The sequence below is a fragment of the Staurois parvus genome, unplaced genomic scaffold, assembly GCF_062004578.1.
Source record: "Staurois parvus isolate SC_StPar_1 unplaced genomic scaffold, SC_StPar_1.0 ptg000289l, whole genome shotgun sequence".
Classification (NCBI taxonomy): Eukaryota; Metazoa; Chordata; class Amphibia; order Anura; family Ranidae; genus Staurois; species Staurois parvus.
The window spans coordinates 772,501-786,663 of record NW_028318085.1 but is presented as its reverse complement, the minus strand read 5'-3'; the positions used below and the strand labels follow the sequence as shown (position 1 = coordinate 786,663).

Here is a 14,163-nt window from a genome sequence, read left to right as displayed (position 1 = left end):
CTATGAAAAAGGTACCAGAGACATTTCATGGGGCCCCCTACTGACCCCGAGCCCTCGGGCAGTGCCCGAGTTTCCAAATGGTCAGTCCGCCCCTGGTCAAGACTAGCTTATGTGTCTTGCATGGTACAGTAGCACTACATAAAATGATATTGTGTAGGGAATAATTTGTGAACGAACGAAACCAGCGCTCCAGTCTTCATACAACCAAGGCGATGCCAAAATGCCAACCGAAGAGGTGCTGCCCTTTTAAGATCGGGGAATCTGACCACTAGTGGAAAAGAACAAACAAGGGCGCACTCTCATCGTGCATTACCGTGGTATAACACGTATTTTATTAAATGAAAAGAGGATATATACTCACAAACCAACGTGATAAAAGGCAGTAAAAGTGGTCCACAAGAACAGTCACAATACATCTGTGTCTAATGGTGCAGATAGGCTAATGCGTTTCGGGAGCTAAACCCCCTTCCTCAGAGCTAGAGATGTGCCTGCTGGCCACAAGCTTATATACTAGTTCAGGTAGTATGACCATTCAAGTTTCTTCCTTTTTTTTTTTTTTTGCGGAGTGGAAGGGTTTTATCCACCCTCCTTCTGACATTTCACTAGTATATAAGCTTGTAGCCAGCAGGCACATCTCTAGCTCTGAGGAAGGGGGTTCAGCTCCCGAAACACGTTAGCCTATCTGCACCATTAGACAAGATGTATTGTGACTGTTCTTGTGGACCACTTTTACTGCCTTTTATCACGTTGGTTTGTGAGTATATATCCTCTTTTCATTTAATAAAATACGTGTTATACCACGGTAATGCACGATGAGAGTGCGCCCTTGTTTGTTCTTTTCCACTAGGGAATAATTTGTGTTATCAATGGTGTAAAAACCTACATATTTCTTTTATATGCAGAAGATTTGTAGCAGATAGAAAACACAAAAGTTCTTACATTCAAACTGCTTTTATTGTAACAAGAAAGAGTGGGCTTTTTGTTGAGAAACAGGCTCTGTTCACACACACAGCAAAAAGGGGGCATTGGCTGGCATCTTTAACTACTGCTCAGTACACACTTGTGCATTTTCTAGGTAATATGTTGCGCTATGCTTATCAATATGTCCTATAGGCAAAGACTGGAAATGAATGTGACAAAATGAATATTTTATCACATGTTCTACAACAAAAATGAATTAAACTGGTGTCAAGGAAACCTTCTGGCTTGCCTTCCAAGTTAAGGGGTTAAGAAAAAAACTGTATACAGTGAGACATGAAGCCAAAACACACTGAAAACAGATTTAAAGTTCACAAACACTTTAATGTCTGAATTAAAACATTGGAAAGTGCCTGTAATAAAGCTGAATCCAGGAAAATCAGCTACTTTGTAAACTGTGCTGTAATAGTAGGGGTTAAGTCTATGGAGGTTCATGCCGCGTCGTGGACTTATCTCTTGCACTTTACATTTTTTCGAAGTGCCAGGAACATAACTATCACTATGCTTCCGGCGCTCCGAAGCTGGACCCTGTGGCCTCAGCTCCTGAGTCGCATTCCACCGCTGTGCCTGCCCCTCCTCTTGCCCTAAGCAAACTCACTCAGGGAATATAAAGGCTTCCGTCAATGGACGGTGGAGGAGTGGAGTGAGCAGAGACGATGTGTGTGAGAACAGAGTCGCTCCGGGAGTATAGTGATAGCTATACTCATGGAGCTCTGTAAAAACGGCCAGATGTAAATTAAATAAGTCCCCAAGATGGCATGCATCTCGTTGGACTAAATTCATAGGATGCCAGAACATTTTAAAAAGTGGCTGAATTCCTGGAGTTCAGATCTGAACATTGTAGGGCCTATTGTTTTCCAAAAAATATATGTAGTTGCTCAGCTCAACACGGTCAATTGCCTTTCAGAAGTCATACATAGCCTCTGTTGATAGCTCATCATTATTTATGGAGAAAATGAATAAAAAGATCAGGGAAAACAATTCTCAGCTTTAATAGGGTTTCAGCAGCAAGATTCTAATAGAAAGCCCATAGGCTGTTTCCAAGTCCAGCAAACACAGCCTTCAACAAAGAACAGCTTCATTTTAAAATTCTTTTTTTTTCCCCCAGGCTTACTAAATGTGCCCAATAAGGGAGTGTGCATTTCCAGGTTTCTACCCTACAGATGGTAACTGAAAACCAGCAGTTCCCAAACTATGTGCCTATGACATTAGTAATTCTCTTAGCATCAGTCAACAAGTTCCTCAGCCTCTGAATATTAAAGCCTAAAAGGTTTATTATGAAAACCGGTATATGTAAAAGGTACGTGCAATATGCAGTCCCATTCCTACTACAGTGGCAGTTCAAGCCCCGACTGGCACCCGAGAGGTTTATAAACAAGGATAGAAACTCATTTAACTGTGGTGGTGGAATGTCTGTGGAAGTTTCTATCCTGTACAGCTAAATACTTTTTTATTACTAGTGGCATAAAATAAGTATATATTGAAGGGATTGTCCGATCAGTCCCCGCAGCCAGGGTTGCGCGATCCTCGAAGGCAAGACACATCAGGTCATTCAAACTTTAAAGTTATCTTCCAACAAAACGACTGACAGTAAAAGCTTCTCACTGTTGGGTCTTGACCCGACAACCTAGATGGGTCAGCAGGGCTGGATTGTCTGCGTCTTGGGAGTGCAGAAGACTCCGCCTCCTTTACAAAGCTGTGCTCTCGGCTTCGGAATCGAGAAGGGCGACCATCAGCTGAGAAGGATCTGTAAAGGGGACTGGGCACATGGAATCAGTGACAGGCTGTGCTACTATTGGTTCTGGAAAGAGAAATAAGCAAGCAAAACAAGGGAAAAAAAACAACAATTTTCATTATATCAAATACATACAATTCAGAAAGGAGACATTTTCATACCCTATAAGGCAGAACGGAAATATATCTTTACTAATGGGAGATACATTTACAAGATATGAATTTGGATATATTATTTCGCCTAAAAAAAAGGTCAGGCACACATGATGGGCCAGCATGTTTTACTGCAGAGCAGTAAGACACTCTACAGTACCCCAAACCTCTATTTCTAACAACTGTAAGATCTATAGATCAAGCTAAAATATTAATAGCATATCTCATAAATGTTCTCACCATCGCACCTCCCATGCCTAATGTTAAAAACTGAGATTTTCCACCTTAAAAAATGTATAACATTGTCAAATGTACTGTAATCAGTACCAACCAATCAGTTTTAGGTTTCTTCAGTTTGACCCAAGCTTTTGATTCATTGGTTGGAATGGATTACAGCACTTCCCTCTTTTAAGCCTGAAAGTACAATGTAAAGCTGACCCGTGGCCTACACACACTTTAGTCCGCCATTTTATCGGTCTCAGAAAATAGTGAGCCTTATGAATAAAAAATGCCTATGTTGAACATAGCAGCCAGTCAGATGTCTGCTTTTATGGTCTAAACAGCTTTAAGAATGACAGCTGTTATCTGACTGGTTTGTTCTAGATCAGTGGTTCTCAACCTTCCTAATGCCGCGACCCTTTAATACAGTTCCTCATGTTGTGGTGACCCCCAACCATAAAATTATTTACCCAGTAATTATAATTCATGAGTGTCGTTTTACCTCCAATACTGCTGCTTTCAACACAGTAGCTGCTTTCTGCACAGTAGCTGCTTTCTGCACAGTAGCTGCTTTCTGCACAGTAGCTGCTCTTTACACATTGGAAATATGTGTTTTCCGATGGTCTTAGGTGACCCCTGTGAAAGGGTCGTTCGACCCCCAGGTTGAGAACCACTGTTCTAGACAGAGGATGCTTTAGCTGCAGCATAGAAGGGAGTCTATGCTTTATCAATTCGTGTTACTCGTACCTTTCAGCTCAGACTGCATCAAAATGGCTGCGCACAGTGTGTGAAGGTGACAAGTCTTTTTAATGGACCTCACATATTGCAGAAGGTTTCAGAAATATCAAATGATTTCTGTGGGATTTGGTTAATTTGGTAGTGGAAATCATATCTGAACCGTAAACTCAGTCTAGAACCAGACATGTCGGGGGCAATACTTCAGGCTGAGACCAGTCTTAGACGTTTATACAAAAACAGAGCCCACTGCTCCCTGCAGAGACAACAAGCTAAAAGCAGTAGAATGACAATATAACACAAACCTGGGGAGGTTTAATCACAACTGCTTGTGTGCTCTTGTGTTCCACGTGACAATCACGCAGGCTAGAAGGAAGCAAGCCACACCCCCAGGGAGCCCACATGCTGGATTAGTGAGTGCATACAAGCCTGGTTAGGGCCACATACTGTTAGTACCCAGCACAAGTGAGAGAAATCATGATTGGAGGGCAGGTGTCAGATGAGTGTATGTTTCGGCCAATCACGTGCCTCGTTCCTTACCATTGACACTTTCCAAAGTCAGTGTTTACTGATAAAGCCCATCAAACATCTGAGTTGGTCATAAAATTGTGTACAGTTAGAAATCTGATACAGGGAAACATGTTAAGCCAAATCATTTTTTCAGCTACCTGCTGTAAAGGCAGCCATCTTTCTGACAGAGCTAAATATTCAACCAATCAATTTAAAAGGAATTAGAACATCAGTGAGGAATATGGCACACAGAGTAGTCCTCACAGGGAACCGATTGGCTGCCTGTCCTTTGCGGACTGGTTCACAAGACAAAATGGCCGCCTGCAGGGGCTCCATGATGTGTCTTAAGGCAGTACTGCGTCTGCTGCTCTTAGCAGTGGTGTATTTAGGTTCTGTGCTGCCCCAGGCAACACAAAAATCGGATGCCCCCCCCAGCAGAGAGAGCCTGACATTGAACAACAATACCCCCTGCCCCCATACCTGATGGAGCCTTCCACTAACACACAGTCCTCCAAATCTCCCCCCCCAAGAACAGAGAGAGAAAGAAACTAACCTTCACAGCTCCAGACATCCCTGGGAATGAGAGTTGGGCTCTGCATACATCAAGCAGCCCCCTCTCGGATGCTACCTGGTCCCCATGCCGTATGTGTCCCTTCTGTCCTTTCTTCCGGGGGGCACTGCTGCCCCTCCGAAAAGTGCCGCCCTAGGCAAATGCCTTGTGGTAAATATGCTCCTGGCTTCTAGTAAGCAATCACGTTCTTTTCTTTCATCCACATAGTTCTAAATGCCTAAAGGGAAGGAGGTGATTGGTTGCTAGGAGCAAACCGAACCATACCTTCTTCATATATTATATTTGTTGGTGTGGCCCTGTAAATGGGAAATAAAGAACCATCATGGATTCCTAAACTGGTACCCTAAGTTTAGAATAGAAATTGGCTAGATTCTCGGTCAAGTTTTCACTACCACTCCCCAGTGGTAGTGAAAAGCCTGGTACACGCCGGTAGTGAAAAGCCTGGTACACGCCGGTAGTGAAAAGCCTGGTACACGCCGGTAGTGAAAAGCCTGGTACACGCCGGTAGTGAAAAGCCTGGTACACGCCGGTAGTGAAAAGCCTGGTACACGCAGGTAGTGAAAAGCCTGGTACACGCAGGTAGTGAAAAGCCTGGTACACGCAGGTAGTGAAAAGCCTGGTACACGCAGGTAGTGAAAAGCCTGGTACACGCAGGTAGTGAAAAGCCTGGTACACGCAGGTAGTGAAAAGCCTGGTACACGCAGGTAGTGAAAAGCCTGGTACACGCAGGTAGTGAAAAACCTGGTACACGCAGGTAGTGAAAAGCCTGGTACACGCAGGTAGTGAAAAGCCTGGTACACGCAGGTAGTGAAAAGCCTGGTACACGCAGGTAGTGAAAAGCCTGGTACACACAGGTAATTGTTTGTTTGTTTTTTTTCAACCCAGTGTGATATACGAAAAAAATTGAGGAGCTTGCTGTACTAACTATGCAATGTTAGTATAGCGATCTCCCTGCTGAACTACTGTGTTCTGACAAGGGGATTGCCAGAACATACTGGGCAGCGATCGCAGCTATTGGCTGCAAGTGCTGATTGGAAGCCGGCTTCTGTCAGATAGGCTGCTGTACACACTGGCCGAATGTTGGTTGGTTTTTGTTGAACAAAATTCGGCCCGTGTGTACCAGGCTTTACTCTCGCTTCCTGTGTATACCCAAAAGGAAGTCCAAGATAAGCCCACCTAGGCTAGTCATCATTCAAGGATTCATCCTCACTTCCTGCGTGGACACAACAGGAAATGCAAGCAAACTTTCTGAAAGTAAGTGAGCTGAAATCCCACATTTGACAGTTCTCACCAGCACAGGTGAACTCTTAGGGTATTTCCTTTCACCTCCTGTTCCTGTGACTATCAACTTTGAGATTTTTCCACTTCCTTTCTTGTAATTCTTCCCAATGGTGACACCTCTTACAGGAGATGGTAACCAACTCACTCTATCTAAAGGAAAACTATTCTGCTTGGAGTTCCATTTTGAAAAATAAAATCAGTGTTGCTAGTAAAATAACTTCAATCTTGCTTAAAAGGTATTTAGCCAAAATGTGTTCTGTAAAAGGACCCACAAAAGTCTTTTATGACCTTTCCCTTCTAATATTCAGGGCCTGAACACATAATTGTTGACTTCTCTCATTTCAGATTTGTTATTATTCGTAATAATTGTATGCCTTCAATTCACAGCCAGCAAATAAATTATTTGTTTAAAAAATACCTGTCATCAAAGGAGTTGGCCATTTTGTAGGAAAAGTTACTATTTTTCAAAAAGTGAACTAGGGTTGTTGCAAGTTCCTAAGCTGAGATACTGAATGCTGGTTCTCCTCAACAAGATGGCTCTCTTAAAGAGTCAAGTCTACCCAAATGTGATATTTTACCGTAGTTATAGGTGCAGTCTGGTGGGCTGACACAGCCCCTGGCTTAATTTGTATTGGATACTCCAAAAGTGAGATCTCCCTGGCTTAATTCCAGATTCTGTTCCTGTCCACATTGGCAATCTCCTCCCACCTTTGTGTGTTCCGATTCCTCTTGTGACATTCTCCATTATAATAAATACATAGAAAATCTCTGCAGGAAAAGTGGAAGCCCCTCATCATGGCTACACCTGGGAACTCAGAAATATCTAAAGATTTCACAATCAGAGTCCACGTGACACATAGAAGAATGTTGGGGGGGGGGGGGGGTTGTCAACTGTCCAGCCTCTACTATAAACCAAAATATTAGTTTTTAAAGGACTGATCTCATGTATATCGGCTATATTATCATGTTAACACCTGTTAGACCGTGTAGTTAAAGTAGTTAAGATAAAACATTTTGAACTACGTGAAGGCTCATTTATCCAGGTCATGGTGTGTCTAGTAGTAGTTAGTCACTTTCTATTTGTAGCTTCGCCAAGCCACCAGTCCTAATAAATTCTGAGAAGACACTCCAGCATTGACATCCACACAAGGAGCACAGACACCTTAATCCAATCAACATGGAATGTGTAGATGTCGAGTGTCCAAGAGCAAGGTGAGAGATGTTTAAGTTGTGGAACTATCTTATTCCCATCCTTGGTGTCAGGAGGTCTTCTTGGGTGGTCATTCCTAAATTTACATGGCTAAAGATGTTAACGGTTGTCAAATCACCGGTTGTCAAAAAACATTTTTTATACATTCCATGGTGATTGGATTAAGGTGTCTATTCTACCTGTGTGGACATAAGTCATGGGGTAAGCTCCTGACACTCATTAGAACTAAAGAAGCAGCTTTTGGAGAAGCTATGAAATATCTTCAACATTACAAAACAAGTCCAGTTGAATGTGGCTAACTACTATTACAGACTACAAACACAAAAAAAGTTTGTGCTTGCATGTACAGCATAACAATAAAAGTCATAAATGATAAAATAAATATATTAAAAACAGACATATGCAAACAAAATTGGAAAAATGAATAAAACTGGTGCACAGACACTTGTACAGAAAAGGTGCTTTACCAGCCAACCATGAAAAGGCTTTCCATTTACAAAGTATGTGAAGAATTGAATTGGCTGGCTCTTGCCTCTTTAATGGTATAGTCTGTGCACTAGTTTTGAGCAATGCTGTCCATATGGTATTACTAGTGTACCAGTTACATTCAAATACACCTGTGCGAGTGTCTAGATGTGAGGTGAATACCAGCCAACTACCATGCAAACTAAATCCCGCTCTACCACCAGGGTGCAGCATATCCAAAGCCGTGTGCCACCAAAAATGAAGGATGTGACACCTTATACCATCAATACATGTGTGCAGGGGAGTACTGAGCCTGTGCTGGGGAGTACTGAGCCTGTGCTGGGGAGTACTGAGCCTGTGCTGGGGAGTACTGAGCCTGTGCTGGGGAGTACTGAGCCTGTGCTGGGGAGTACTGAGCCTGTGCTGGGGAGTACTGAGCATGTGCAGGGGAGTACTGAGCATGTGCAGGGGAGTACTGAGCATGTGCAGGGGAGTACTGAGTGAGCCCATGCTTCACCCCCAGTTCACATCTATGCGGCCTTGTGGGCCACGTTTTGCACGGGCACGAGAGCCCATTCATTTGAATGGACTCCCGTGCCTGTGACACACAGGGAAAGAAGTCCCTGCACTTCTTTGGAAAACGCAGCCCGCACGGGAACCTCGGTTCCCAGTACGGTTGCGTTTTCCAGTGCAGGCGGTGTGCCATCAGATCTAATGACACCCGCCCGCGGCTCCGCATTTCTCTGTGCGGGTGGTGCGGCTGCACAGATCTGCAGCGGCGCCACCCGCACAGATGTGAACCTAGGGTAAACGATGCTATTTGATACTTTATTTGGCCTGATCCATAGGTCTGTGCTTATGTATCCCAAGTGTTAAAATGACCATACTTCTGCCTTAGGCCACTGAGTGGGTGTTTTCTTTGTTATATTTCTCTGAAAATTCAATAAAAATATTGAAACAGAAACCAAATGGCCCCATAAGTGTGTGCAGGCAAGAGTGAGGAGTAGGCCTGTGGTTTTCGAAGTCTGGGACAGGGACGTACTAGCACACTTGTCACAAAAGAAATATTGGACTCTCACCAATATCTTTTTAAAGGATGAGTTCACCTTTTGTAACAGGTTACACTCATATTCAGGGTGTAACATGTTACAAATGCACTGGCCCCCATACCCCCCCCCCTTCCCGAGTCCCCATTTTGATAGCGAGTAAGGGCATCTTCCCCCCCACTCACTGTCACAATCTATAAAAAAAAATGCGTCATTCATTCATTCACAGTGTTCTGTGAACAGAAGAACTACAAGTTCTGACAGCTTTTGCGGCGGCTGGCTTATAGTTCTCAATGAACTACCAGAGCATTGCTGAGCACTCTAGGTACTTCATTGAGCTTCTTGTCAGTGTGTAACTGCCTGCTTATATTGGAGGTATGGGCAGACAAATACACAGTCTGTGGGACTGCGGCATTAAACCCACAATCTGCTGATCATGAGTGAAATGCTTTAAGGGTCCCCAACAACAACAAAAAAAAAAAAAAAATTATAAATGCATATTTTTTACCTGCAAAAAATGTGCATTATTTATTTTGTAAAAGTGAACTTGTCCTTTAATAAAGTATCAGGGCTGTCATCATCCAGAATAAATATGCAGCCAGTGAATTGGAGACTCCTAGCCTGCATAAATGTCTCAGGTCAGTGACTGAAAGCAGTAAAGGATAACTATGACAGCAATTCCAGCATTTCTGTCCTGACAAGTTCCTTTTACCATAGGATCATGGGAGATGTGGATGTGCGATTTACACTCTACACAGCCTGTAGACCCCTCCTATCTGGAGTTGCCCTTTAAAGAGACCCTGTCACCAACTTCAAAAATTGTAGGTAAAAGTTCAGAAAACAATTTGTATTTTAAAGAGTTCCTAACTGCAATTTTCCATCGTATAAATTCATTTTTTTCCACACACAATATGAACTTACTAGAAAGTATGACTTCTTTCCAAATTTCAGAGTCAGTTTCCAAGCACAGCCCCATCTCCATCTCTCCTAACACATGATAGCCCTCTCTGCTGAGTGTGTCTAATTACTGTATGTGCTGACCCAGCTCCTTCGCCTCTCCATTCATTTTCCTACATAAGTTTTTATGTAGCTCTGATGGAGGACTGAAAGGGAATACTATAGAGCAGCCTTTTTCAAAGTTTTTGACATGGAGGAACCGTTGAAACTTTCTGGTCTCAGAGAACCCCCTGCTAAAAATAACGACTTCTACAACTCAAGATACATGAGTGTTCATGGTCAGCGGGAAGAATGCTCCTTACACTTGTGGACATTGGGAAGAACTAAACTCTTACAGATAGCTAAAAAGATCCGTTAGGCCCGGTAACTGTGCCTGGAGCACGCAGTTATAAATAAACCTCAGAACAGGTTTATTTATATTCGGGTATGCAAATATGTGGCCTCTCGGTGTCAAGGCTCACCCGCCAAGAGGCCACGTATTTGAGTACTCTTGGCGCATACGGGTTAAGGAACCCCTAACAACCTCTGGAGGAACCCTGGTTGGGAATCCCTGCTATAGAATGTCACTTGAGTGATAGCTCCGGGTCTGCTGAGGCTGCATCACATTCATGATGGCAATGACCAGCAGCAATCTCAGTGCTAATGGATATCTACACAAGGAATGCTTTTACAGGTAAATAACACGCCTAAAATATGTACAATGCACATATAATTCTTATGGGAAACTTTTTGAAGAGTGTGGTGACAGGGTCTTAATAAAATGACAGAGCAAAGAGTACAGAGCACATTGGCTTAGACAGTAAGGTAGTGTAAAGAACAATATCCACAGCAGCCAATCAGACAGCAGCTCCTAACTCAATCTTCACTGCTATGATATAGCCTCTCGTTTGATGGCTCTGCTTTATACAGTAAGCGTCAATATGTAATGCAGTAACCAGAGCAGTTAAAAGAATAAGATGTATAGTGATAACCTCTCAAAAAAAAAAAAAAAAAAAGGGAGAAGAGCTCCCATAAGCCCAAGGAGGGAACTAAGTGGTTCCATTAGTAAATGATTTATGGTAAAGAAAGTCCCTGTAGCTATCCCCATCAATCTTTTATATATGGACATGGATCAGTTCCTCAAGAGTGTTTATTGCTATGGTTCAGGATAGTGCTGATGGGATGCAGATTTGGTGCTGGGTGCAGATGGTAGGAAGGGGAGGTCTGGACAATATGGTTGGGAGTGGGATGGGGTGAAATGAAAATCAAGAGTCGGCAAAGGTCGCAAGGCCAAGCGGTGAACACAAACACAGAGGCGGTGCAGGCAGTGTCAGCAGTGTACAAACCTTAATACCGGTAACTTTCCCAACCTGTTGGAGGCACCACAGACAAAACTATTAGCAAGCGTTGCCCACCACGCAGCACACGGTCAACCCCACCACCCCTTCTTTGATTATGGGTTTAGTGTCATGCTGAGAGCAAAACAGCCAGTGATAGCCAGCATGTACTGAGGATATAAACCTCTTAATGATTGAGGGCAGAGGTACAACAGCATCTGGTCTGCAGGCGTAAGCCGTTGTGTTTGAAGGAACGGCCATTTTGTGTACAACAACACAAGTTTATGTAAGTAGGAATTTAGGATATTCACACTGCTATTAGGAAAAGTAATGCTGAATAATTAACAAGATGCGGTAAGTAACTTTTCTATTAGTGATATCAAGTGGAACTGATTTTACAACTATCTCTAACACTATTGCAGTGTCCTTCTAAACTTTCCACAAAGCAGAGATGGACAGTGAAGGTGTCAGTGAGTGTGACTGCCTTCCTTTCCCACATAGAAGTCTTTTAGAATGGGATGCACTGATCAGAATAGACCAATTTGAGAGAAACTAAAGTCTGCTCACTAATTGTGCTGGATCCCCTTAATGCAACCTGGTGAAAGGAAAAAAAGAGGAGCTCACCATCCTCTCTCTAACCTCCATGTTCTAAGTCAGCTCCTGAGCAGCACCCATCAAGAAATAGGGTGTGTTTGGGAAAAGGGAGGAGGAGAGGCACAAGACTAACTTCCCCTTGCCTTTTTAAATTCCGTTTTGATTTTTCTCCTACAGCATCACTGCCTTACTGGCTGAAACAAGCAAGGTCAGGAGGTAGAGGGGCACTGGACAAATTTTCACAGGTTATCAAAATGCAGACAAAGTTATTACTTGAGCCCAACTAACCTGTAATCAGCAGCTCACCACAAAGCCAGGGACCCCCAACCTCCCTCCCTCCCCCCTCCGCTGGGGAGAAGACACTCACCCGACCTGAGAAAACCAAGTGTAATAGGTCAAAGAGAGCGCCATAGGAAAAAGCCCTAGGTTTCCATAGTCTTTATTGTTCTACTGGTTACAAGCAGGGCAAAAGAAATCCAATGCATTTTCGGGGGCCACACAATACCCCTTTATTAGGACTGGAGAAGTTTAACATAACATATATGAAAAATGGTGTATTTTTTGTGGAAATTCAGCTTTATCACCTTTTTATGTAAGTTATTGTAAACTTTCCCTCCAAGTCTGATAAGGGTTGATTGTGTGGCCCCTGAAGTGTGTTGACTGTCTTTTGCCCTGCTTGTTGTAACCAGATGAGCAATAAAGACTTTGGACTCCTAAGGATTTTTCATTTGATTCTCTCTTTGGTCTCTTACAATTGAAACTGTCACTCTGTTGATCCTGATGGTGAGCGTGATAGTGCAGTGTATTAGCCAGTTAGGGAGCGTCACTGTGGTGTGTGCGCTTTACTGATCCTGCTGGTGGCGGGTTGCTGCCAGCGACAGGATTGCTAAGCACTACACGCCCTGAAGGTAGAAGTTTTAAAAGGATGAAATTCAAGGAGGTATATGTCTTTTTTTTTTCCAATAAGCTAAACTAATTATATATATATATACATATATATACACACACAGTCAGGTTCATAAATATTGGGACATCGACACAATTCTAACATTTTTGGCTCTATACACCACCACAATGGATTTGAAATGAAACGAACAAGATGTCCTTTAACAGCAGACTATCAGCTTTAACTTGAGGGTATTTACTTCCAAATCAGGTGAACAGTGTAGGAATTACAACAGTTTGCATATGTGCCTCCCACTTGTTAAGGGACCAAAAGTAATGGGACAGAATAATAATCATAAATCAAACTTTCACTTTTTAATACTTGGTTGCAAATCCTTTGCAGTCAATTACAGCCTGAAGTCTGGAACGCATAGACATCACCAGACGCTGGGTTTCATCCCTGGTGATGCTCTGCCAGGCCTCTACTGCAACGGTCTTCAGTTCCTGCTTGTTCTTGGGGCATTTTCCCTTCAGTTTTGTCTTCAGCAAGTGAAATGCATGCTCAATCGGATTCAGGTCAGGTGATTGACTTGGCCATTGCATAACATTCCACTTCTTTCCCTTAAAAAACTCTTTGGTTGCTTTTGCAGTATGCTTTGGGTCATTGTCCATCTGCACTGTGAGGCGTCCAATGAGTTCTGAAGCATTTGGCTGAATATGAGCAGATAATATTCCCGAAACACTTCAGAATTCATCCTGCTGCTTTTGTCAGCAGTCGCATCATCAATAAATACGTTCCATAAATAAATGCATTCCAGACTTCAGGCTGTAATTGACTGCAAAGGATTTGCAACCAAGTATTAAAAAGTGAAAGTTTGATTTATGATTATTCTGTCCCATTACTTTTGGTCCCTTAACAAGTGGGAGGCACATATGCAAACTGTTGTAATTCCTACACCGTTCACCTGATTTGGATGTAAATACCCTCAAATTAAAGCTGACAGTCTGCAGTTAAAGCATATCTTGTTTGTTTCATTTCAAATCCATTGTGGTGGTGTATAGAGCCAAACATGTTCGAATTGTGTCGATGTCCCAATATTTATGGACCTGACTGTATATACACTTTTTTTTTTTTTTTATGCTTTATTTTTATTCTTTAGAAAAACAAAAAAAATCAATTCTGTTTATAAAACTTAAATCTTAGTCTAAGATTGAGCCTCACATTGAAACCCAGACCTAAGAGATATGACTGGGGTCCAGCATTTCACAGCTCTTCATCTATGTGCTGTATTCCATCACATCCAGCAAGACAATGTACTAAAGTGCCTGTCTGACAGCTGAGGAAAGACTGTTGATATCTGCATCATACATTCCAGCTGCTAGTCGGGAGTAAAACATTTTGCTGCTTTTCATGAGAAAACTAGCAGTGAATTATTAAGAAAACTTTAGGAGCCCTCCCTGATCTTCAAACCTCTGGACCCTAGGTGTGAACCCCTTGGATACTGGATT

General features: G+C 42.7%; 1 protein-coding gene across 3 annotated transcripts in view; it reads right to left on the bottom strand.

Moving 5' to 3' along the window:
- Positions 1-932: 932 nt before the first annotated feature.
- The window catches only part of ARHGAP17 (Rho GTPase activating protein 17), a 181,583-nt gene continuing 168,352 nt past the window's right edge, over positions 933-14,163 (bottom strand). The window contains exons 20-21 of one of the 3 annotated variants that reach the window (XM_089682415.1): positions 11,185-11,208; positions 933-2,779 (exon numbers count right to left, since the gene is read on the bottom strand). In XM_089682415.1, the coding sequence (XP_089538541.1) occupies positions 11,186-11,208 (23 nt within the window). In that variant the 3' untranslated portion in view covers positions 933-2,779; position 11,185. Of the gene's footprint in view, positions 2,780-4,359; positions 4,409-11,184; positions 11,209-14,163 lie in introns of all 3 variants that reach the window. The other 2 variants (XM_089682416.1, XM_089682414.1) reach the window with 2 other exon arrangements.